This window comes from Phyllobates terribilis, unplaced genomic scaffold (genome assembly GCF_046119375.1).
Source record: "Phyllobates terribilis strain yellow unplaced genomic scaffold, ASM4611937v1 Scaffold_1__5_contigs__length_1240528914, whole genome shotgun sequence".
Classification (NCBI taxonomy): Eukaryota; Metazoa; Chordata; class Amphibia; order Anura; family Dendrobatidae; genus Phyllobates; species Phyllobates terribilis.
In genome coordinates, this window is record NW_027362761.1 from 314,845,344 (window position 1) to 314,872,243 (window position 26,900).

Genomic DNA, 26,900 nt, shown 5'->3' on the forward strand with positions numbered 1-26,900 from the left:
TGTTGTCATTCTCCAGCAATCTTTTTCTGCTTGTTTCCATTGAAAATCTGCAGTGCTTCCAAGCTCTGTCATACTACGCTCCAGATTCCAGCCAGCTTCAGTTCCACTGGGCTTCCGATGCTACAGAGGCACAGCTGCCTCATAGCAGCTTTGGAATGGACATAGTTCAGGCCAGCAGCGCAATGATACTGCTGGCCTGAACCGTCAATCAGAAGTCATCCCCCCCTTCCCCAACAATCAGGAACTCAAAAGCAGTGTGCTCACAAAAACAGATGGGATTAACCCCTTCACCTTGCCAAAGTGGGATTTTTCATGGCACGTGATGTTCAGCTGGTATAGGAAAACATTACCATGCCATGTATAAAAGAAAAAAAATGTAGTTCACGCTTTGATTTTCATGGCCTAAGTTCAGTAACTTTATTAAAATAGATATTTTGTTTTTTAGACCCTCCACGCTTTCAGGATTTGTTTGCTCTGAGCAAATAGGTTTTTTTTTTTTCCTTTACATATACCTAGTGACTAAAGTTTGTACAGTGCGAATTAATTTAACTATTGTCTAATAGCTAAATAGGTAGAGCACATTTCTGTTTAACAATGTGCTAGTGTAGGTCAAATTTATCTCTTTGGAGTTCAGGTTGTTTAGCTTGCAGAAAGTGGTCTACATTCGTTACAATTAAAGCAAAACTATCAGTACTAGGTCTATTCTGGATTAAAGGGATTGTCCAGTACTTGAACAATCCCTTCTCAATTGCTATATTCCCCCGTGTAAAATAACAGCCTATACTCACCTCTAGTGTCGGCGCAGTTCCAGTGATGTCAGAGCCTGGTCACCCGCGATGTCATGGGCCCTGCAGCTAATCAGCGGCCGCTTTACTCTCACTTCCTTTTTATGAAATTATAAGTATAGGCTCTTATTTTCCACGAGGGAATATAGCAATTGAGAAAGGGTTGGCAGAGTAGTAGACAACCCCCTTTAAAAGTTGTACATAATAAACCTATGCCACTGCCAACTGATTTAAGCAATAACTCCTTGCTTGCGAGCAGGGCCCTCACTCCTTTTAATATCTGAGTTATGCTTATTCTGTAACATCTGTATAAGTCCCCCCTAAAATTGTAAAGTGCTGCGGACTATGTTGTCACTATATAATAATAATTTTAATTAACTCCTTATCTCATAAGCAGAAAAGGGGAAATGCTTCTCATTATATCCTGAGAAAAATAACTTGTATAAAATACTGGTTGGTTGCTATGGTAAATAGTTACACTTTCTTTGCAACAGTTTCAGATCTTTTGCCAAGAAAATTTGAAAGCATGAATTATGGGTGTTTAGTCTGAGCAGGTAAGAGTTTAGTACCACTGACTAATTAGAGATCCAACTCTTTGGAAATCATATTGGTCTTATATTACAATTAAAATTAGTAAATATGTAATGAAACCTGTGTGTATTTCAGGAACTCTGCCAGGTCCGTCCTTCTCACTGTCCAATGTATGGCTGTAAGACAACTGGCTGAAGCAACAGCCTTCTTGGTAGGAACAAATTGAAATAGGATAAAAGATAACCCTGTCATTCCTCCTTGGTTAAGAGGGTAGGTTTTTGGTCAGTCACCTGCCAAAACTGGAATTGACCACGGTAAACTAGCCTTGTTGTTCTTGCAGGATTTCTAAGAAAATGCTTGTTCTAGGATGAGGGAGAATACACAGCAGCCTTACAAAATAGTAAGGGCAACTCTTTAAACAACTAAAAAACCAACTAACTTTATCAATGTAAGAAAATAATTTTGGCGAGTCCTAAAAATAACTAACATCCTCAATTTATTACAAAATAATTTAAAAGATTATACAGGTTGGGAATACATCTCAACGCGTTTCTGACAAAAAGCCCTTTGGTATAAAAACAAATGGTAACCAACCGTTGATCCATAAACACACATGTTGACAATCAATCACGTTTGAGAATAATTAGCATAATCACAAGGCTAAATCACAAGGAAAACCAGAAGGAGGGAGAAAACACACAAAAAAACCTGCATTCAAATCCCTAAGATTTAATAGGTAAGGGTATCATTCCTATGGTTCATGTCGTTGGAGTATTTTGTATCAAGTTTAATGATCCAAAATAATTCTCTTAGGAGTTTTTTCCTTTAATCCCCTCCTCTAATAGGAATATCCACTTTTTCTAGCCCATAGAATGAAAAATTGTTTAATTCCCCTTTATGTCTCTCTACAAAATGCTTGCATGCTCCTGAATAGGATGCGTTTTTATTTTTGATGTTGGTAACATGTTCTGCCATCCTTTTCTTTAATTTACGTATTGTGCAGCCAATGTATTTTATTTTACATTCTTTGCAAAGTATGCAATACACAACATAAAAGATTTATTAATTGCAATACAAAATTAATATCATTGACTGCATCAATTTTTTGAGTTTGTAATGCATACTGGCACATCGTACATTTGGAACATGCACATTTAAAAAAACCTTTACTACTTAGCCAGGTTTTTTATCACTTTTTTGTGGCATGTATAGACTTAGGCTGTGTGCCCACGTAGCATTTTTCAAGCGTATATGCTGCGGAATTTCCGCAGCGTAAACGCTTGAAAAACGCATGTATGTCCGCACCCCATGTTCCCCAATGGGATTCCGCAAGTTCTATGCACATGCTGCGGATTTTTCCGCAGCGTTTATGCCGCGTTCAAAAATCCGCAGCATGTCATTTAATTTTGCGTTTCCGCAAGCGGAATTGCCTTTGTCCAATGCATAAAAAACGCAAGGCAATTCCGCATGTGGAAAACGCGTGATAAACGCGCGAAAAATGCGCGATAAACGCGTGCGGAATTCCGCATGCGTTTTTCCGGGAGAGGACTTGCATTTATGCAGCAGAAATTTTCTGCTTCATAAATGCAACGTGGGCACATAGCCTTAGGGAAAGAGTAGCACCTAATGATCTCCCTTTTCTCGTCACACATACTAATCCATTTTTCAGGATTTTATTTAAGTCCCGATCTTGGAATAATACAAGGACATATCTGTTTATAATATTTTTTATTTCCTGGCAACTATATGGGGTACTGAAGATGGGTTTTTTTTGTCCATATTATTTGATTTTATTGTTATTGGTTTCTTGTTGTTATTATTATTAATACCATCATCTCTGTTGTTTAAATGAGTATTTCTTACAAGAACTTTTTTAATGCTGAATCAATGTTTTTTTCTTATACCCCCTTTCCATTAATCTAGATGTTGCTACCTTTGCTTGTTCATTGAATAGTGGAATATCAGAGCTATTTCTATAAATTCTATTTAATTCACCATAGGGGATTGAATTCACAGTATGGGCGGGGTGGCAGCTGTCTGCTCCAAGTGTAGTGTTCACACTAATAGGTTTTCTATAGTTGCGATATCTAACCTTTTGTTGTTTTACATCCCCCATGAGATACAAATCCAAAAAGCTGATTTTATCCTGCGGTTCAGTAGAAGTAAATTTTAAATTTATATCATTAGCATTGATATAGGATATGGAGGATTTAAAAGGTGATTCAGGTGAGGTCGATCTAATAAATGTTGATACAAAGGATTTTCGTATTTTGAATCCATCTTTCTATCCAAAAGATTCTAAGGTTGAATGCATTTCAACTTTTCAGTCTTTAATTGACTAGATTTGATAGAACTTTCTCAAAAAATTAAACAGAGTGTATCAAATAAAAAAATAATCTAACTATAGATGAGAAAAAAAGCAATCACCAGCTTAACCAAAAGAGATGACCTGGTGATTAAGAAATCCAACAAAGCAGGCTGCATTGTTCTTATGGATAAGAAACTATGAAAAATGTGTTTATGATATCCTGGATGATAATGAGACATAAAAGGATACAATTTAATCCTACAGAATCATGCAGAAAAATCTTGAGTAAATTGGTTGAAGATTGAGAAAAAATGGGGGTGTTTACTGGAGTTATAATATTATACCTGATCAATTTTTCATGGGCTCCATTAAACCCACAAACTAGAATTTCCTACACCTTTACGCCCCATTATATTGAGTATTTCTTCTTTGAATGAAAATTTAAGTCGGTGGGTAGATTTTTATCTACAGCCATTAATACCCAGAACACTGGGTTACTTAAAAGACACGTCATCAGTAATTGATTATATGAAAAATGTAAAAATGGTCTGAAAAATCTAAATTTCTCTCATGTGATGTGGTAAATCTGTTTTCATCTATTCTACATAATCTAGCATTAACTGCTGTGTTCCACCATTTACAAAAAGATAGCGGCTATACGGACGAAACTAAGGAAATGATTATCCGTAGTATTGAATATCTCCTTGAGCATACTTTTTTTATGTTCAATGAAGAATATTATTTCCAAATCAAAGGTTGCCCAATGGGCTCATGTTTCTCCCCATCTTTAACTGTACTTTTTGTATCATGGTAGGAAGAAAGTACTATTTTCACAGACAAAAATCCTTTTAAAAATGACATTGAACTATATGTTATATATTTGGACGATATTTTACTAATATGGGAAGAAGTGGAAAAAATCCCATATTTTTTATCCTGTATCAATGCTAATGATGTAAATTTAAAATTTACTTATACTGAACCGCAGGATAAAATCAGCTTTTTGGATTTGTATCTCATGGGGGATGTAAAGCAACAAAAGGTTAGATATCGCAACTATAGAAAACCTATTAGTGTGAACACTACACTTAGAGCAGACAGCCGCCACCCCGCCCATACTGTGAATTCAATCCCCTATGGTGAATTAAATAGAATTTATAGAAATAGCTCTGATATCACACTATTCAATGAACAAGCAAAGGTAGCAACATCTAGATTAATGGAAAGGGGTATAAGAAAAAACATTGATTCAGCATTAAAAAAAGTTCTTGTAAGAAATACTCATTTAAACAACAGAGATGATGGTATTAATAACAACCAGAAACCAATAAAAATAAAATCAAATAATATGGACAAAAAAAAAACAACCCATCTTCAGTACCCCATATAGTTGCCAATTTCAGGAAATAAAAAATATTATAAACAGATATGTCCCTGTATTATTCCAAGATCCGGACTTAAATAAAATCCTGAAAAATGGCTTAGTATGTGTGCCGAGAAAAGGGAGATCAATAGGTGCTACTCTTTCCCCAAGTCTATACATGCCACAAAAAAGTGATAAAAAACCTGGCTAAGTTGTAAAGGTTTTTTTAAATGTGCATGTTCCAAATGTACGATGTGCCAGTATGCATTACAAACTCAAAAAATTGATGCAGTCAATGATATTAAAAGATTTATTAAAATAAATTATGTTGTGTGTTGCATATTTTGCAAAAAAATTTAAAATAAAATACATTGGCTGCACAATACTTAAATTAAAGAAAAGGATGACAGAACATATTACTAACATCAAAAATAAAAACGCATCCTATTCAGGAGCCTGCAAGCATTTTGTAGAGAGACAAAGGGGAATTAATGATACCCTTACCTATATTAAATCTTAGGGATTTGAATGCAGGTTTTTTTTTTGTGTGTTTTCTCTCTCCTTCTGGTTTTCCTTGTGATTATGCTAATTATTCTCAAATGTTACTGATTGTCAACATATGTGTTTATGGATCAACGGTTGGTTACCATTTGTTTTTACACCACGTATCATAATCTGTATCTCAGTGAATAAGGGCTTTTTGCCAGAAAAGCGTTGAGATGTATTCCCAACCTGTATGATCTTTTAAATTATTTTGTAATAAATTGAGGATCTTAATTATTTTTGGGACTCACCAAAATTTTCTTATGTGAAGCCGTAAGTCACGGCTACTGGTTGGAGACCGACAACATTGTAAGATGGACTGAGTCATATAAATAGGACATGGTGAGGCTGTGTGCCCACGATGCGTTTTTTAAGCGTTTCCGCAGCGGTAAAAATGCTGCATAAACGCTTAAAAAAACGCATGGTAGAAGGCCTGCCATGTTCCCCAATGATAATCCGCACATGCTGCGGAAATTTACACTGCGGATCATCATTGCGGAAAAAAAAGCAGCACTACCAATTATTTTGCTGAAGTGCTGCGTTTTCGCCGCCATTGACTTGCATTAGAATGCGCCAATTCCGCAAGACTGCATCTGTACATGCGTAATTGGCGCGTTCTAATGTGCGGATGGTACCCGGGTGTGGAGGACAGGAGACTCTCCTCCACACCCAGGTACCATTAAAAGCTGTAAAAAAAAAAAAAAAAAAAAAGAATAAAATAAAAAAAGAAAGATTATATTCACCTTCCGACGGCCCCCGGACTCCTTCCCTGTGCTTGCCGATAGATCGCGCAGGACTGAAGGACCTGCAGTGACGTCACAGTCATGTGACGGCAGGTCCTTCAGTACAGCGTACCACGATCTGACGGCAGCCAGCACAGGAGCGCAGCAAGACAGCGCGGATCATCGGAAGGTAAGTATAGGTTTATTTTTTATTTTTTGACATTCTTTCGGTCACACTATATAAATCCATGCCGGTTGCATGGATTTATACAGTGTGACTGAGTTGTCAAGCACTTTCCAAGTGATGCTAAAATCGCTTGGAAAGCGCTTGTCAACCCGCATGCGGAAATGCATGTGAAGAACGCTTCACATCCGCTTGTCCCTGGCAGGAAAACGCATGTACAATCCGCATGCGTTTTTTTCTGCCAGGGAGATGCAGAAACGCTCAGGAAAAAATCCTGAGCATTTCTGCATTGTGGGCACATAGCCTGAGGCTGCTTTTTTGTTTGTTTATTTAACTTTATCAATGATCTTTGTGATTAGGGTCAGCTTTAGAGATTTTTGGGAGTTTTACGTGCATTTTTTAGACCTAAGAAATGGCTTACAAAGATGTACCAAAAACATCAGGACTGTAGAAGCAAGTTGTTTTCATCTCTGTTATCAAAGTCTATTGGAGCCAATTAAACCTTCCCAAAGTAAAAGACAAAAAAAAAATACATTTAAAGCATAAATCCACTTGTTTTCAATCAAGCTTTTAATGAAAAGATCATAAAATAACAGTTTTTTTCATCACTGTACATTAAGACTGAAAGTTTCTCGAATGTTCGGATCACCAGAATCTTCTGTATTATCTTTCGTTTTATCTATATGACACTATTATGCGAGCTCTCTAAAAAGAGTGCTCTGACCTGAATAGGAAGTCCAGGAGGAAAACGTACCAGTCCAAGGAAGCAAAAGGTGGGACTAAGGGAGAAAGGCAGCGGCAACAGAGACACCCCTCCTTCCAGTTCTTTTAATTCCTCTCAGCTCCTGGATATAGGTAGGGCCAGAAACTATATTTTAAAAAAAGGCATGCTCATACAGATATGTAGACTAAAAAATTAAACTCTAGCGTTCTCCCTTTAATGTTGTTGCGAAGTGGAAGGTGAAAAAGAAAAAGCAAAGCAGGAAGTTATAGGACTTAGTTGGCTAACAGGTCTATAACCCAACCCCTGAGAGAAAATTGTGTAATGTGGATGTTATTTAAGAGCGATTAGATCTTTACTTAATTATACTCACTAATTATTTTAATATGAAGCAAGTGACTCATCCAAAAACAAGGCGAGCTCTTGCACAATAAAAAAGGTGCCTCCCTGGCAAGATTCCTGGAAGTCAGACAGGTGGAACCAGCTTCTCTCTAAGAATCACGTAAACCTGACATACTAAACTAGTGCCCAGACAGTGATTAATGCCTTACCATAGCCAAATGCAGTAACTTGAGGTTTTACATTTATAGGACCAAAAAGTAAAAGTTTACATCGTACAGGAGAGCAACAAAGTCATCACGAGATCTTGTGTATCATTATCCATAACATTAACAAACAGTTTCAGGAGATCAAAATAAAGTTACATTTAATAAGTGAAGGATATAATTACCTATCCTAATCACATTTCCTTTACTTGGACTACTTAAAAAAAAGAATAAAAAAACAAACAAAAACAGAACAAAACACACTCTCTCTCTCTATGTAATGGAAAGAAAGCCAAACAGCCGTCAATGTCTGAAAATATTCACATATATAATACAGCTTTGGATAATGACTTCATGTTAGATCATTTGTACCCTGTTTAATGGTCCCTTTCCAAAAATGCATCATCACTACACAAATAAAACACATCAACAATTCTGACTTGTTAAATTCATTTAAAGCCAGGAAGCAAAAGGATAGAAAACTACTAAAACACTTATCTGGGCACAGTTTGCATTTTCAGCTGTACCAACCATTGACTTCTAGGCTGTATTACAAACAAAAAGTGTATATATTTGTTGTTTGGTATTTCTGTATATTTGGCATAATAGTTACATTTTCTATGTTTAAAGCAGGGCTAATGGAAACAAGTTGTACAGTCAAAGTACAATTCTGAAATTTACACGCTGGACAGAGCTAGAAGTTGAAGATTTATGCTACAATAGCAAACATATCTGTATTTAAGCAGCCATATTTCTCAGATTTCTATACTCGTGGATGGGGTGCCAGGGTGTCCTGGTTGTCCAATAGCTTTGTACATAGGAGGGATATGGGCCTTCATGATCTCATCCCACCTTCTGCGACTGAAGGACTGAAGAAGTTACTACATTCGGTCAAAACAGGAAAAAACACATAATGGGAAATAGGAGGGAACATTTTTTGCAGAAAAAAAATATACATATTTTTATATCAAATGAAGCCGGTGACATTGTAACAATAAAAAAATAAAGCATCACAGAAGATATCCAGTACGAAACAGAAGAGCTACAGAAAGTCCTGCTTGGTAATTTATGGCTATTTGTTGAGTCTCTGAGGAGATTTAGGCTTATTGTCTTTTTTTTTTCTGGTTTTCTTTTACGGAAATCCTTTAGTCTTTTAAGTTGTAGCTCTGCCATAGGGTATGCCAGCCCATGGCAGTAAAAGGATCTTATCCCTGCAATGGCAGTCTCTCCTTAACTATAAACCGGAGAGAAAAGTAACAGCTAAAGGCAAGGATAAGGAACTCTGCCTCATTGCTGCTGCCCACAGGGGTTTATGATAGATACATTCAGAACTGCACATACATAGTGAAACAATACGAACACTGCAAAATTCTGCACCATCTTTGATTATTTATTGAAGACCAGACAAAACTAATGGCTCATTATCCTGGAGTAAAATAAAATCTAAATTTTAACAAAGATTTTTGAAGAATGTTCAAAATTTACGCAGATCTTATGTCTTAATATGCTTAACCTTGGAATTTAAGAAAGTAGTATTCGGTTGCAAGGGTACAACTTGCATTGGCAACTTGGTAATTAGGACAAGACTACATACATATCAGTTGCACTAAAAAGAACAGTTGTGCAAGACAAGCTTGAGGAGAAGTGTTTTTGTGGGACTTTCCAAAATATACTTGATCATCCACAAAAATCTTTTCAGTCAGTACAATGTACACCGATGTTTTAAATGGCCACTGATGTTCGGCTAATTCACACATGGTGAAACCAAGCACCAGCAAAGCGAGATGTAAACTGCTCACTTGTGACTGGTTACTTACCAAATTAGACTACTAGACTAGAAGCTAAATACTTATCATTTAAGAATTCCAGACAGGAAAGAATTGAGGCTAGTGTCAACCCATGGAAAATGTGGAATTAATTTTGACTGGTCTGTAGTTGAGGTCTGAAACTGTAAAGACTTATGTAAACAATGAGTTAAATATAAATAGTCCATTTGCTTTTTATTTTGTTTTTTTTTTTTTCGTTTTTTTTTTTTTTCTTATTTTCTGAGCCCAGATGGTTTCTTCAAAATGTGCTTTGGTTTAAAAAATAGTTTACGGTTTTGGGTACAAGCTTTTTTTCTCTTTTCTTTTTTAATGGTTTTATAATACATCCTTGTTTACGGTTTACACTTCTTAAAAATCAATTCCTGTTACTCCGAAAAAAAATGTTATAACAATTCATGAACTAAACAAGCATTTTCCCCCACTGCCTGCTATTTATATTGTGAAAATGCTGCATTTTGTTTACCATGTACAGCACAATCCCATATGCAGAATATAACGCCCAATCCCTCCCACCCCTCCACCCAGGTCCCAAAACTCTTAAAATTTGCTTTCATATGAAACTAGTGTTTTGCTTTTATCATAAAATACAGAAAAAATGTTTGATACAATACTATGTCATAGAAATGTGGCTGAAAGTTTGTTGCCTGGAGGTAGCCAGTCCCTGAAGTTTCAGAAATATTGTTATTATTAATGTTGTCACAGTTTGGAAATGCCTTTTCCTTTTAATTGATTCTCTAGAACACAAACTTACGCCGCTAGCTAAAAGGAAAAGAAAAAAAGTTTGTACAACTCTCAACTATACACAGACTTTGTGTCGATATTAAGTGCGGAGGAAAAAATATACATAAAAATGCTTGTCAAAAGCCAAAAATTCTAAGAGTCCTGATATCCATTAACACAGGGGTGAAGAAGCTTGAGTTGTCATTTACTTTAAATGGTTGCAATTAACAAATTGGTTATTATCACCAATATAGTAGTGTAAATTATGAAAGGGGCACATATTTTTGGTATGAAAAAAGAACAAATGGCAATTATTTTTTTTATATAGTTTTTCTTCTAGTGCCTTAAAAGACTGCATTGTACAGCCTCATTAAGCAAATTATATTATTAGTTACCACATCATTATGTCATCAGAGGATGTGACACATCCAGTGAGAAATAAAGAAGTGATCATTAGGATTAAGCGATCTTTGTTACGTTTTTGGTGGAATTATTTGGAAGATCTAGATAGATTTCACGCATTAATGCCCCTAAAATTAGCTAATACAATAATAGTTCATAAGCTAGGGACCCACATGCAAAAAATAAATTGTAAAATATAAGAGTCCTCCCCATACGGCTAGAAATACAAGTGTTTTTGAAAGATCATTCCTGGTCAGTCCTGTGTTCCTTTGCTCTGCAGAAGAATGTGTGTAAAATACTATGTATGACTAGTTCACGTTCCTTCATGCGTACCAACCACTTAGGATATCAATCAATTTTTGTGCTCATAACTTATTGCTTCTTAACCAATATCAGAGCCACTCTCTCATACAATAAAGACTGTCTTTATGGCACAGAGGTCTTTCTGAAAATGTATTGTACAACATGATTAAGGACTGCTTTAAAGTATCCTATCACTTATGTTACATATACATTTCCTCTACCAATGCAGGTTAGGGTCCAAGTCTCGAGACCCCCAACGATCACTCAAACAACACTATGAATTGTGCAGCTTACCAGGCACAAACATTCAGCTATTTTCTGAGTGATCACACAAAGTGTTGTACCGGCTCTTATACCTTCTACTTTTTAGGCTTTTTTCTTTTTTGAGTGGTTGATGGGAGTTCTCAGGACACAGACTCCCACCGATCGTCTGCAATAAACATGAAAGGTATAATTAAAGGATCTTGGGATAAAAATTCTATGAGGTTTGCTAGACTATTGTATGAGTACAAGAAGAAATCAAGTTAAATGCAGCTTTTGAAATGGTTGTGATCTAGCACATGGCAGATCTCAATGGCTAGAAACATTTATATAACTTAATTATAATCATCAATAGTTAGAAGAATATTATAGCTACATAGATGAAGCGAGCTTTAATGTCTTGAGCTCCGGTACAGGTACAGAGCTCATTTTCAATGAACAGTAAGTACTCATAACGCTTGAAACCAAAGTCAGATAATGATGTGAAAGTGATACATATCCAATAGATCCCATTTTGACCATTGCTAACACAAAGCAGGCATCTACCCTACGCTCATACGGAATACTTTACTGCAAGAAAAATCAGGGAAAACAATGCATAAATCTAAGGTTGATTTACATCTAAAGAGCGCTATACTTTTTTGGCATTTTTGATACTTTTCCTATTGCCAAATTTCATGACATTTGTTTAACCCACAGGACTGTATTTCGAATACTAGCAGAATGAAAATATTATGGCTGGTACATTTCATTAGTTTAATATTTTTGGTCTTAAATAATGTAAACTTTATAGACTCTGCCACTGCCATGGGGAGAAGGGTCAATTGATGGTTTTGGGTAATTCCATACTGTTACGTGTTAATGTCAAATTTCATTTGCATCAACATTGATTGAGATTACTTAACACTTTGGTCAATTAAAGTAGAATTCTTTTCTTTTTTTCACCTGCAAAAACTTAAAAAAAAAAAACTGAAAATGACTAAATTCTGAAGAAGGCAGGTTAATAAAGTGGTATATCCTGCACCAGAACCCGCTGCAGTGCATGTTTTAATGACATACCATAAGTCATAAAGGATTTTCAGAATAAAGTAACTTTTCCTTATAATGTAGACACAGTACCTGTGCATGACTAATAAGGACATTTCAAAGCAGAGTGTCAGAAGAGAGCAAGATCCACCTCCACAGCTCTATTTTAAATTGTATTGACTCAATTACAGCACATATCTTCCCCCCAAAAAAACTACTTCTGACGCCTTATCCTGCGCCTCTATCCCAATGAAAATCACTGGAGAAGATGTCCTGTAATTGTTAACTGCAGCAATATTGAAAATCATGGCACTAAGGATACCTCTAATCATCTGCTAGTGTGGAAAGGAGACGTTTTTCAAGTTGAAGAAAGGGTTTTGTAAATAGGTTAGCTTAATTCATATTGGATCTCTTTGGGTTTTTGTTGGGCGTTTTTTGGATCAGAAATTATCTTAGTACAGTGAATGTTGTTGCAAATTCCTGACAGGCTAATGTTTAATGCTTCCCATTTAATTTAAATGTCCTAACTTTATACATTTACTTACATGAGAAAAAAAAAAAAACTATGCAAAAGCTTCTTAGTAAAAGCATCTCACTTATCAGGAGTTCAAGAGGTAGCAAAAGTGACCAGTCCATAGCATCCTTCATCTTACATGTCTCTACATACACAGCCGCACACACACGCTCACACACAGGAGTACCTAACAGGTGACAAGTCACCAAGAACAGCAATAGGGTAAGACCACTCCTTTCTGCCAGACCGTCCTATAGGGCTGATCTGTCTATAAAAGGAGACTTTCTTACCCCATAATTTTTTTGGAGGCAGCATGTGTGGTGAAGATATACATAACTTACAACCAGCCAACACCGAGTCATGTAAGCAGGACATTATGTACTGTAACAAAGCACTAGGAGCCCTGTGAAGGACAGAATGAGTTATGATGCTTCGGTTTCTGAGCTTACAATACATAAAGAAACCCAATCATGTAAAAAGTGAATAGTGAAAAACAAGAATACTAACCCACCACCCCAAATAATATCCCTAAACTTCCAGTTCAAAAATTCACAGATTCAAATGGAAATCGAACAAGTCTCCCAAAGCCCACCACTGCTCTGAGACAAGTACCTTTTTATGGACAGGAAGGGGGTGGTGGTAAACAGAGGACCTCCCTCCCACTGGCTTACATAGGTGCAACTGGTGGGCAAAATGTTAGTTTCCAGTCTGTGGTGAAAAGGGCATTCAGAAAGAAGAAAAATACTAAAGAACATGCAAAGAATTCACAGCCAAAAGATACCAAGTGCCCCAGAAAGTGCCAGCCTGCCTTTATGAAATCTCTAAAATGGTGTTTAATAGGAGCAACTTGGCATGAACCTTTCATCCAGATGCCCACAGTGGTAACCAGGAGAGGGAGTTGTGAGGTTTCCTTGGTTTTCATTCATGGATACGATTAGGAAGCCAGCACATCTTAAGGCTGGGCAGATGTAAGCAGGGCCATGATGTAGAAAGGTGTGGACAATTCAGAGTGCTAAAAACATGCCTTCAGCAAATGCCTCCTACCCAAAACACACCTTCAAACCCAAATGTAGGCTTGACTGTGTTACCAAGTTGTCACCTTGCAAAACAGAGCATGGTAATTCTGCTAACTTTATGCTAGCAATTGACAGCCATTATTTTTTTTGTTAGCAAGGTCACTGAAGTCTTTGTGTAGGTCCTGAGGATGAAAGGGAGAGAAGGGGAGGCAGCACATAACTTGCTTCCACTGTACCATAACTTTGAAATATTGTCATCACTCTTTACATCTTAAAGCTCGGATGAGGCATTACAACATCCCCGTCTACGATGACACAACCTAACTGGAAAACAGGTACCCTTAAAGCAGCAAGTCATCAGGAAGGTAAATTGGTTAGTTTGTGTGCAGAGGTGAAGCACATTCTTAGGGTATCAATAGAGTCTTTGGTTTATGAGGGGGAGGTATGCATACGCAGGTGACTGATCAGATTGCGCTGCTGGGTGAATTTTCCCCCGCAGAGCTGACATTCATAGGGCTTTTCCCCTGAGTGGACACGCATATGCTCGGTCAGTCGATATTGCCTTGTAAAGCGCATTCCACACTCTTCACAAGCAAAAGGTTTGAGGCCCAAATGGCTCCTCATATGGCGGGTCATGGTTCCTCTTTGAGTGAACATCTTGCCACAGATGTTGCAGGGGAAGGGACGGGTCAGCCAGTGTGTTTTCTCATGTTGTCGGAGGGTGGCTGGATCCTTGTAGCTCCTCTCACACACTGAGCACTTAAATGGCCGTGATTCATTTGGAAATGTTGGGTTGGGAGTGGACAGGTCCTCTGCTTCCTCTTTACAGTAGGAATCCTCTTCTTTGATATATAGCTCCTCTTCAGTATGCATTTCTACATGAGCATTTAGTTGCTCAGAATTAGGAAACCCCTTTCCACAGGGGATACACACATACAAGTTGTCGCCAAATGGCACACTGTCAAATCCATCTTGTCGGTAAACATAGTTGGCACTGGGATGGTCAATTTCATTCTCACTATGCCCACTTTCCTCACTGATGTCTTTACCATTTTCCACCTCGTCTGTACAATGGAAACTCTGCTCAGAAGCATAACCTCCACTAGACATTCTCTCCTTTGACATAGGCCCAACAATAACTCCATTGGGCATAGTCTCTCCTGCTTCTGGAGAATTATCTCTCTCTTTCCTGTCCCATTCCATTATACGTGTTGGGTGGCAAAGGCTATTCTTTGGCCCGGATTCAGAGTGGTTCTCTTCCAATTCCATTGGTTCATTCTCTCTTTTTTGGGGGGCGGATTCATCGTAAGAGGCACAGTTGGCTATAGATGCTGAGGCAGATTGTGGTGAGCCTACATGACCGTCTGGTTGTACATTCTCTTCTTGTGCAGGTAGGGACGGGCTTTTCTTAGAAAGGTCAAGGCCTAGCTCATGGTCACTCCCATTAGTGCTATTATTGAGGCTGCTGTTGCTCCCTGTACCTAGACTTAAAGGGTGGCTATTTTCCTGTTTAGGGTTGCTAACAAACATATCATCTTCTTGGACTGTTTTGGACAACTCATTTGAGTTGGAACCCTTGTTAATGTCCAACGACCCAGAGAATCGCATATGAGCAATTGGGGGAGCGGAAAGCCTGTGATTTCTTCCTACACGGCCTATACTCGGCACTCCAAGCTTTCCGACAAATGGTTTTCCAGAACGCTTAATTTTCTTCCTGCAGAGAGTTGCCAAGTCATGGAGTTGGAGGTAGCTTGCTGCGGTGAGGAGAGCACTGAAATTCTGCTCTCCTGGCTGGTCGGATGTCAAAAGTTTACCGGTGTAAATAAAGTCCAAAATCTGTCGGAAAACAGCTGGGTTAACCATATCTGTATCCAGATTGATCAAGTTGTCGTGAAGGACAAGAGATTTAAAGTACATGCTGCTGGCAGCAAGAATGTTTTTGTGAGCTCGGAACAAAGCATTTTCCACTACGATGATGACGTCACATAAGAAACCTTTGGCTCGTTGCTGATTCAGCTGAAGCAGCAGTTGTTTGGCATGGTTTGGCAGATCCATTTCCCCCTCTTCATTCAGTAAGCTCTGCCTGTTCAAAATAAAAGAATAAATATATTAGGAAAAACATGGCAGAAAAATATACAACCAAGTTAAAAATAAGAATACTCTTTATACAAGCTATGTTACAGCTGGTAAACTCCTATATAAAGTTAATTTTAGGCTGTGAGCACTTTCTACTTTAATAAACTTAAAGGGGTATTCCCATCTCAAAGATCCTATCCCAATATGTAGTAGGTGTAATATATTATTGTTAATAATATTAGCAAATACCTTTAATTAGAAATATAGTATAGTTTTTCTGATGCGCTATGTCTCTTTCCTCATGTGTAGGCATTGCAGGACCTTAGGTATCCATGGTTATGACCACTGATCTAGTGACAGTTAGCTAATTGCTTGCAGTCGTAACCATGGATACCCAAGGTCCTGCAATGCCTGCACATGAGGAAAGAGACATAGCGCATCAGAAAAACTATACTACATTTCTAATTAAAGGTATTTGCTAATATTATTATTACACCTACTACATATTGGAATAGGATATTGGAGATGGGAATACTCCTTTAAAGCATTACATTAAGCAGCTCCTTTAAAAAAATTGCTTTGATAAGCTCACTTTAAATGTTTTGGTATAATTTGGCAGCAAATGATATCACAGGAAACCCAAAGCAGTCATTATAGATTAACACAAGGGTAATTCTAGCTACTGCAAATTGACCAGAAGGAAAGGCACAATGTTGCATATCGCAACATGGAATTACTTGTAATGTACAATACAGCAAGCATATACAGTCGGTACGGAAAGTATTCAGATCCCTTTAAATTTTTCACTCTGCTTCATTGCAGCCATTTGGTAAATTATAAAAAGTTCATTTTTTTTCTCATTAAAGTACACTGCACCCAGTCTTGACTGAAAAAAACAAAATGTAGAAATTTTTGCAAATGTATTCAAAAAGAAAAACTGAAATATCAAATGGTCATAAGTATTCAGACCCTTTGCTCAGACACTCATATTTAAATCACATGCTGTCCATTTCCTTGTGATCTTCCTTGAGATGGTTCTACTCCTTCATTGGAGTCCAGCTGTGTTTAATTAAACTGATTGGTTTGTGCCTTTCCAAATCAAGTCCTGTCTATATAAGACCTCACAGCTCACAGTGCATGTCAGACAAAATGAGAATCATGAGCTCAAAGGAACTGCCCAATGAGCTCAGAGACAGAATTGTGGCAAGGCACAGATCTGGCCAAGGTTACAAAAGAATTTCTGCATTACTCAAGGTTCCTAAGAGCACAGTGGCCTCCATAATCCTTAAATGGAAGACGTTTGAGACCACCAGAAGTCTTCCTAGACCTGGCCAATCAGCCAAACTGAGCAATAGTGGGAGAAGAGCCTTGGTGAGAGAGGTAAAGAAGAACCTCAAGATCACTGTGGCTGAGCTCCAGTGATGCACAAAGTCAACTATCACTGCAGTCCTCCACCAGTCGGGCCTTTATGGCAGAGTGGCCCGACGGAAGCATCTCCTCAGTGCAAGACATATGAAAGGCCGCATAGACTCCCAGACTATGAGAAATAAGATTCTCGGGTCTGATGAGACGAAGATAGAACTTTTTGGTGATAATTCTAAGCAGGATGTGTGGAGAAAACCAGGCACTGCTCATCACCTGCCCAATACAATCCCAACAGTGAAACATAGTGGTGCCAGCATCATGCTATGGGGGTGTTTTTCAGCTGCAGGGACAGGACGACTGGTTGCAATTGAAGGAAACATGAATGCGGCCAAGTACACAAATATCCTGGATGAAAACCCTCTTCCAGAGTGCTCTGGACCTCAGACTTGGCCGAAGGTTCACCTGCCAAAAAGACGAAGACCCTAAGCTCACAGCTAAAATAACAAAGGAGTGGCTTCAGAACAACTCTGTGACCATTCTTGACTGGCCTAGCCAGAGCCCTGACCTAAACCCAATTGAGTATCTCTGGAGAGACCTGAAAATGGCTGTCCACCAACGTTCACCATCCAACCTGACGGAACTGGAGAGGATCTGCAAGGAAGAATGGCAGAGGATCTCCAAATCCAGGTGTGAAAAACACATAATTTCCAAGAAGACTCATGGCTGTACTAGCTCAAAAGGGAGCTTCTACTCAATACTGAGCAAAGGGTCTGAATACTTATGACCATGTGATGTTTCAGTTTTCCTTTAATAAATTTGCAAAAAAAAAATATTCAGTTTTTTTTCAGCCAAGATGGGGTGCAGAGTGCACTTTAATGAGAAAAAAAATGAACTTTTTAGAATTTACCAAATGGCAGCAATGAAACAAAGAATGAAAAATTTAAAGGGGTCTGAATACTTTCCGTACCCACTGTAGGTAATTTGAAATATGACTACAGTTTATATACACTTTTTTCTGAATACTGAAAAAAAACCTACATAGTTTAAGTACTGTTGATCTTGCTTACATTGTAAAATACATAAAAAAAACCCACACAGGTCGGAATATCGTACATATAACCATAACTTACATAGAGTAAGAACAATCTGCTTAACATACTGTCCATTTATAGCACAAAGAAGGACATGTTAATTTTCCTTATCCAGTTAACTAAAGCTATATAATGCTATGCGTCTCTAAATCAGGGATGACATTTTTTGACTTTTGATCATTGGCGCATTACTAGATATGCGCCCCATTGATCAGATGCAAGCACAGAATGACAATGCTTCCTCTTTGCATGTACTGTGTTTTGAAAAAGGAACACTGGATCGTACGCTACAATGTGTTCTGCATTAAGAGCAATGTGTAAACCTAAGTAAAAGAAACCTTGCTCTTTGTATTGCAAAACGAAGAGGAAGAGGCAGGACACACAAGCCAAGAATGCACAAACGGTGCTCACGGTGCTGCAAAAAAACGACACAGAGTCAAGCAAAGTTCAGCTGACAAGGTTCGCAGTCAATTTAAACCATATGCAAAGGCTCGACTGCGGGGGCCCAGCCAGAAAAAAACAAAAAAAAAGTGAGGAGGAGAGAGAGGAGAAGGAGAAAGAAACAGGAAACATAGGAAGCCCAGGAAAGTGACACACAACAATATGTATCATAGTCCAATAGAAGCAAAAGGAATAGAAGATGAAAAACGTATTTGTGTAAGCGACTGGAGAATAAATGATAAAGGACTAAAAGGAAAGCAAAGAAAACAAAACTCAAGCAAAAGGCAGAAAAACCGACAAGGGACAGAAAGAACCAGTTTTTCTACTGTACATCTAGTTCAGGCATGAAAATAGTTAGAACCAACTATGTGGATTTATGGCAAAAATGTGCTGCCTGCTAAATAGTCATTGTAGAATAAGTCGATGTTTTATCCTTCACTGGAAGGCAATAAATGCAATATATCAAAACAGCGCAAAGGAAAACTATACACAAATTACACAATATGAACAATATAAAAAGGACACATTAAGAAAAAAAGACAAAACAAAAAGTAAAATAGCACTACATTTTCTCCGATAGATCATTTCTCAGATAGTCATCTTCCCAAACGTATAGATGCAGTGCTGTAACGGCTTCCGAACAGTAGTAAAAAAAAGAAAAAACGTGGAACAATTGTCCACAATAACCAAACAGCCTCTTAAAAATGTGAATGGGAGTCCCATTGCTTGCAGGAAACAACTGTTACACTAATTTTGCTAAATCTCTCCCAGCTCTTTACAGATTTTTGGAGGGTCTTTACATAACATAGTGCAGCAGGTCCCCTTGGAGACCACTGCAAGATCTGCCCAAGTCACAAGAATGGTGATGAGGCATATTGGAATATTCTATTGCTCCAGTGTTACTTGAGTTTTATAGTCTAAACCTGGAGGTAGACTTCACAGTCTGCACTTCTGCTCATTGTTCCCACATCTCACAAGTAACTATTCTTTTAAGTGTGGTATGAAAAACATTTTTAAGCAGTCACATTGTGTCCCTATCAGCAAATAAAGGCCAAAAAGCAGGCTCTGCCATATGGTCAATTGTTACAATATGCCCATTCAAGCTGCCTCCCATGTTGATTTTATGATGTGGACGACTAGTACTTCTTACCCACGTTCAGATTTAGCAGAAGAGAATATTACGAGTGCTTATCTCTAAATGAAGAAAGGGATGAAAATAAAAAAAGCATTCTGATACCTACTGCCACATGAGAATGGAAAAAGAAACCACACCACTACCCTCCTTTTCTTACCCTCTCCCCCCACCCCCTCCATAATGCAGCTGGCACAGGCGGGCACTGCATTGCAAGGAGACCGGACAAAGGAGACCACACAGATTCTGGAAAATGTGTGTGCACGCAAAAGTACAGGCTGCCAGGCTCAGCAGGAGACTGAGGACTGATCCTATAGCAAGACAGGAGGGGCCGGGGGACTCGGAGGTACTGTACCACTGTCCATTAAAGACATCTCAAAGATGGAGATTAAAAAAAAGTACAGAAACTGTTTATTGAGGACAAAACCAAATGCTAAAAGTTAATGATTGCTGAAAATACGCTACAGTAAAGATTCAGGTCTACAGAGTCCTATCATAAACCCTAGCTAGATCAATGTCTCCATTTCACTAAAGATCAAAAACAGCTGCTGAAAAGGACAAAGGATGGCTACTAGGTGCTCTATGAAACATCGGCGTGGCCAAAAGTTCAGATCGCCCCAAAATTTTTTTTTATTTTTCACAAAGTTTGCTGCTTAAGTGTTTTTAGAACTTTTAGTCAGAAGTTTCTGTGGTTACAAAAGTACGATTATAAGCAGGACCGTGGAGTCGGAGTCCATTTTGGTGGAGTCGGTATAAAATGGACAGAGTCCTAAAATGTATAATAAATTGGGTACAGTAGTTCTAAACATTTTTTCATAAGAATTTGGGAAAGTTATGAAATGTCCTATAAATGTCTGTCCTATTCCTGATCTAAGATCTAGGCTTTTTGTTGAGATGAATCTGTGCTCTAGCCTTAAAATAATCCGATCAGATTGGAGGTCATCTATGAAGGAGGATCTGATGGAGGCGATACCATTTCTCAGAACAAATTCATAGACTGCACAAATGTTATTCAGTACGTTTTTGTTGAACCCCCCCCCCACACTTACTGCATAGTGTATTGCCTATTTACAATTTATTAAAGTTTTTTGGGGTTCTAAAGTTGTATTCCAATAAATATATTTTATGTTTTATCTAAATAGCCCTAATTATAACATTTTCTTAAGTTTTTAAACTTTTGACATGTATATCAAGTTTATGCAAAGACTCGATATTTACAGTGTTGACCCTTATTTTTTTCAAGACTTCTGCAATTAGCCCTGGCAGCTGGACATCAGCTTCTGGACCAAATCCTGACTGATGGCTGCCCATTCTTGCCTAATCAGTGTTTGAACTCTGTCCAAGAAAAAAAAAATTATATAACGGACAGCACTCGTAGCAATGTTATTCAATGGGGCTGTTCAGACGACATGTTTTATTTTTTCCCCCCAATGTCCACATGAAAATAAATTGCAGCATGCACTAGACTCTTCTGCATTTTGGATAAGATACACCTATTCAAGTCTATACTATAGGTGTGTAAACCCTCCAATCCCCCAAAAAACGGATACATATGAATAAACCATATAGCCCCGATTTTTATGCATATATTGCAATTCTTTAACATAGGAAAATGTATTTCATTTAGTAAAATTTTAATGACTGCTGATGTATTAAACAAATCGAGATGAAACTGGCAGATTTTTCTTTTATACACTTGTGTGAACTTAGCCTTTGTGTTTTTATTTGTCAAATCACTTTGAGGATTGACCACAGGTTATTTATTATGCTTACTTATGTAGCGCGATCATATTCCATAGCGCTTTATAGACAAAAACACTGTCCCCATTGGAGATCGCAATCTAAAAATTCACTATCATTATGTCTCAAGACTGAGAAGAAACCAGAGTAACCAAAAGGAAACCCAGGCAAAAACAGGGAGAACATACACACTCCTTACGCATGTTTGCCCTTGGTGGAAATTTAACTCAGGACCCCCAAGCACTGCAAAGTAATAGTGTTACCCACTGAGCTACCAGGTTCTTAATGTAATTGAGATCTGGTGATTTCCTGTGGACCTAAAATTTTTATGTTTTCTTCATTAAGCCACTTAGTTATCACTTTTCCCTTGTGACGTGGTCTCCATCATGCTGGAAAAAGCATTGCTCATCACCAAATTGCTCCTGGATTATTGGGAGAAGATGCTCTTGGAGGAGGTTTAGATACCATTCTTTATTCATGGCAGTGTTCTTAGGCAAAATTGTGAGTGAGCCCACTCCCCTCAATGAAAAGCAACCCCACACATTAATTTCTTCTATGGACAATCATTCTTCCAGATGTCCGAAAAAGTCTGAAGGGGGCTTCATTAAAGAAAATAACTTTACCCCAGTTCTTTGTAGTCCAATCCCTGTACTTCCTGCAGAGTGTCAGTCTGGCCTTAATGTTTTTCTTGGAGAGAAGTGGTTATTTTGCTGCCCTTCTTGACACCGGGCCACCCTCCAAAATTTAACCCGGATATTAAGTTCACATAGAATAAACTTCTCTCTGAATCGATTGTCCCGTATTATATTCTGGGGTCTCTCGAGACCCCAGGGCATGATAAATCTAAGATTTCTAAACAAATAAAAATACACACAAACACAAGCTTATACTCCCCATCACATGTCCGGTTTTTGTCACATTTTCTGATCCCCTGCCCTCACACGCCGAGTCGGGACCTCCAGTTCTGATGAGGTCCAGGAGGGTTCAGCGCAAGAGCAGGTAAGGTCAAAAGCAGGATGTGTGCCGTGACGTTGCACACGCAAAAACGTCTTTCAGCACTCACGCAGGGAAGGATCAGAAGATGCGACGAAGACCAAATGGATGACAGTAAGGGGCGGAGGGGGACAGAGGTGAGCGGTAAATCAAGTATTTTTTTTCTTTCACCTTTTGATGACGCTTTACAGTTTAAAAAAAAAAATGGCGACCAGCAGCCGCCAACCTTGCTGCATAGACTAAAATTCTCATGATGCAGAAACTAATTCTCCTCTTTTTGAAGGTAAAATTAGTGAGAAAGTCATGGCACAATGCCGATTTTCAAAGAGGCACTGCTAAACACCCTTGTGAGATCTGCAGCAACACACACAGATTTCAAGCTAAATCTGAAAATGTCTACTATATCTTTCTGTAAAAGCACGGTCATATGTAGTGTTTTCATAATGCTTCCATGGTGGAATTTTGTCTACATATGACCACAACCATACTTGGGATACACCGACTCCCAAATATAAATTCTGTGGGCCTCTGAGGCACAAGATTATGGCATCTTCCAATCTATGAGAGATTACAGAGCTTTTCTGTCATAATACCATGGCTTCTTTAGACTTATATAGTGCCAATCAGGGCTGTGGAGTCGGTAAGCCAAACCACAGTCCTCGGACTCCTCAATTTCCCTGACTCCTGACTCCTCCGCACGGCCTCACTACTGAGCATGTACATAAAGTGCAGCACAGATTCATCTCAACTAAAAGCCCAGATCCTTAGATCAGGAACAGAACAGACATTTATAGGACATATCATAACTTTACCAATTCTTATGAAAACAATTGCAGCACATCCTGCATTGCACTACTGTATCCAACTTATTATATATTTTAGGAGTCTGGGTAGGTCCATTTTATACGGACTCCACTAAAATGGACACCGACTCCACGCTCCGACTCCACAGCCCTGGTGGAAATAAAGGGCCCAAAAAGCAATACTGGAATGTAAACTTGTGATCAGTATGTGCACATCAGAATCAGGTATGACGAAATAACTATGCTATTCGTTACTAGTAAACAATAAAGTACTAATATACAGTCATGGCCGAAAGTGTTGGCACCCTTGCAATTGTTCTAGAAAATGAAGAATTTCTCCCAGAAAATTATTGCAATTACACATGCTTATTTCCTTTGTGTGTATTGGAATAACACAAAATAAATAAATAAATAAATAAATAAATAAAAAGGCAAATTGGACATCATTTTAAACAAAATTGGTCAGGACAATTTATGGCACCTTCCCAAAAAAGTGGGCAACCAACTTTGTTTCAAGCATGTTATACTCTTTCAAACTCACAAGTGGCAATTAACAGGTGTGGGCAATATGAAAATCACACCTGATACCAGATAAAAAGAGAAGTTGACTCAATCGTTGCATTGCGAGTCTGTGTACCACACTAAGCGTGGAGAGCAGAAAGAGGAGACGAGAACTGTCTAAGGACTTGAGAACCAAAATTGTTGAACACTATCAATCTCAAAGTTACAGGTCCATCTCCAGAGATCTTGGATACACACACACAGATACCCCGATCAATCATAACATTAAAAATTACTGACCGGTAAATACAGATTTTCACAAGAGAATAGCGTCTGTTAGAAGCGTGAAACAAGGGTAAGTAAGGATCTGAGAGACCCCCTACAAAGGCCAAATAGCTAGATAACTGGATCAAAATCTTCAAAACAGTCTTGTTGGATGTTCTGTGTATTGTTAGTACATACCAAAAGGATTACTAAAAAACAAAAAAAAAAAAACGACAAGTGGCAAGTCTCCTGCAGTCAAATCACAGAACAGCTACTATAGCACAAATTACTGAAAAAGTTAATGTGGGCTATGATAGTGCATCACTACTTGCTGCACATTGGGACCATGGAACTGCAGAATGGTCAAAAGGGCCGATGCTGGTCCCCAGCTGTAAAAATGTACAATAGGCACACCAGCATCAGAACTGGACCACGAAGAATGAATAAAAGTTTACTGGCCTGAGAAATCCCATTTTCTTCTCATGCATGTGCATTACTTAGGGCTCACTCAGACATCTGTATTTTCCACGTACGAGAAAAACTGACTGATTATTCTGATCAGACTTTGATCGTAGTGTGGTCCGAGTGCCATGAGTTTTTCTCGCACACGAAGAACAAGAAAAAAAAAAAAAAAAAAAAAAAAAAAAAATCTTTCTCCACTTTTTTCTTACTGACAATCTGTGAAACCCAGACTGCGCTCTGATGTCATCTGAGCACAGTCCGATCTTTTCATGGACCCATAGACTTGCACTGCCGATTTTGATCTGACCCTCGGATCAAAGTCGGACATGTCCAGTTTTTGTCCTCGGACCAAATTGTTCCGCAGAAAGTATCGGAGACATGTGCACAGCCCCACTGACTGTCACAGGTACAAGTGCCATCTGTGAAATCCAAGGATAGGATTTGCATGTGAAAATCGGACGTGTGAATGAGCCCTTACTTGGGAAGAGAGGACTTCAGGATGTATGCATGGGAACAAGGGAAGGCAGTAGAGTAACGCTTTGTGCAATGTTCCACTTGGAAACCTTGGGTCCTGGAATTCAGGTCTTATTTCTGTGGCACCTTGCACATAAAATTATGAAGTTCACCATGTAGACTTGAGCTACTAATTCCCCACATATCAATCCAATGAAGTATATGGGTGTGGGGAGGGAAGCAGATGGAAGTAGAATGCCGATGTATGGAGGCACAACCTAGGGACTTACAGAACTTAACATATCTGCTCTAACATCCTGATGCCACATACAACAGGGCACCTTAAGAAATGTCTTGTCCATGCCTCAAAGGGATTACATAAAAAACATCTGCAGCTATAAAAGATTAAATAATGTGCAGAATTATACATTTTCACAAGCCAGTTTTCATGTATGCATGGCACTTTTGTAAATTCTATTCATTGCTCATTTTTGATCGTTTATGCTAACCAATAATAGTTTTGGCCACTTGTAATTATTCGGATCAGAGCATAATTGCTCCGTGCAAACAGGCTATTAAGAGTCTGCGGCAAGTGAACTCTGTGCCAAAACATTTAAGCATGAACGGGCAGGAGGCGTTCAGGTGCATGTATCACTGGAAAGGAGGGAGCGCTGGAAATCTGACACAGGAGCTTTATGAGAACAAACATTTGTTGCTAGAAGGAGACTGAATTTCGTTCTGGAAATGCAGGATTATACCTGCCCACAATAGGAGGAACGAAGACAACTACACAAGAGTATGCGTATCGTGCCAACAAAATCCAGAACAGCGGAGGTGATCAGTATTTTTGGTACATGTGATGTCTGCTATTCTTACAGATAAATCACAGAGCCATTACAATGAATGTGTCTTTTCACATGTTATTATCTAGGGTCAATTTTGACTTTTAGAATTGCTATATCCAATAGGTGGCGCTAGAATTCAAGTCCTATCCCATCTGAAGAGGCTATTTGCATATTTAATTTCCCAGAGGAGCATTGCATGGCCTATAAGTCTCCATATGCCAGATTGGCACTCTCCTCAAGGAGAAAGGTTCACACCCTTTTAACCTCTGTAAAAACTGACACGTGAACCAAAAATGGATCCAGCAAAAATGAGAACTAATATAACCACGGATTGTTTTTCACATAAAAAAATAAATAAATTGATGAATGAAACCGGCCTAACACAGAGGACAGATACAACTGCTTAACGACTAACCCACTCTGGCATTTAGGGAGTGGTACACATTACAGTTCAGTGCTTTACAATTACAAGATAGCTTTTTTTCAGCTTGTGTGTAGGGCAGTTTTCCACTCCCACATTTGGCTCCATACACTGTGCCCCAAAGGTCTATAGGTTGTATCTTGTACTATAGCACAGCGGTCATCAAATCAAAAGTGGACAATTTTGTCTCAGTCCATTCCAGCAGCCCCCTGAGTATTCTGATTTTATGAAACCATCATAAATGAATCATTTTAGCACATTTTTTTTTTTCTTTAAAGAGAAGTAAATCACATTTTCCCAAAGAAAAGCTATTGTACCAAAGTATAGGTTCACGTCAGTATAATGGAAGAATGTATTCGTGAATTCTTGTTAGATGAACATATAACTGCATGTGAGGTTTGTATGTTCTCTCCATGTTGTCCCCGAGTATTTCACTTTCCTTCCACACACTAAAAGGAAAGTTTAAGGCTATGGTCACACATGTTCTTTTCAGCAAATTTTCTGCTGCGTTTTGCAGTACCAGCAAAGTCTATGAAATTCCAG

The 26,900-nt window shown here is 38.4% G+C and overlaps 1 protein-coding gene across 3 annotated transcripts in view; it reads right to left on the reverse strand.

The window, feature by feature from the left end:
• Positions 1-6,988: 6,988 nt before the first annotated feature.
• HIC2 (HIC ZBTB transcriptional repressor 2) overlaps positions 6,989-26,900 on the reverse strand; it is a 40,847-nt gene continuing 20,935 nt past the window's right edge. For all 3 annotated transcript variants that reach the window (XM_073675027.1, XM_073675038.1, XM_073675047.1), the window contains exon 2: positions 6,989-15,853. In XM_073675027.1, coding sequence (XP_073531128.1) covers positions 14,200-15,853 — 1,654 coding nt within the window. In that variant the 3' untranslated portion in view covers positions 6,989-14,199. The remainder of the gene's footprint in view (positions 15,854-26,900) is intronic.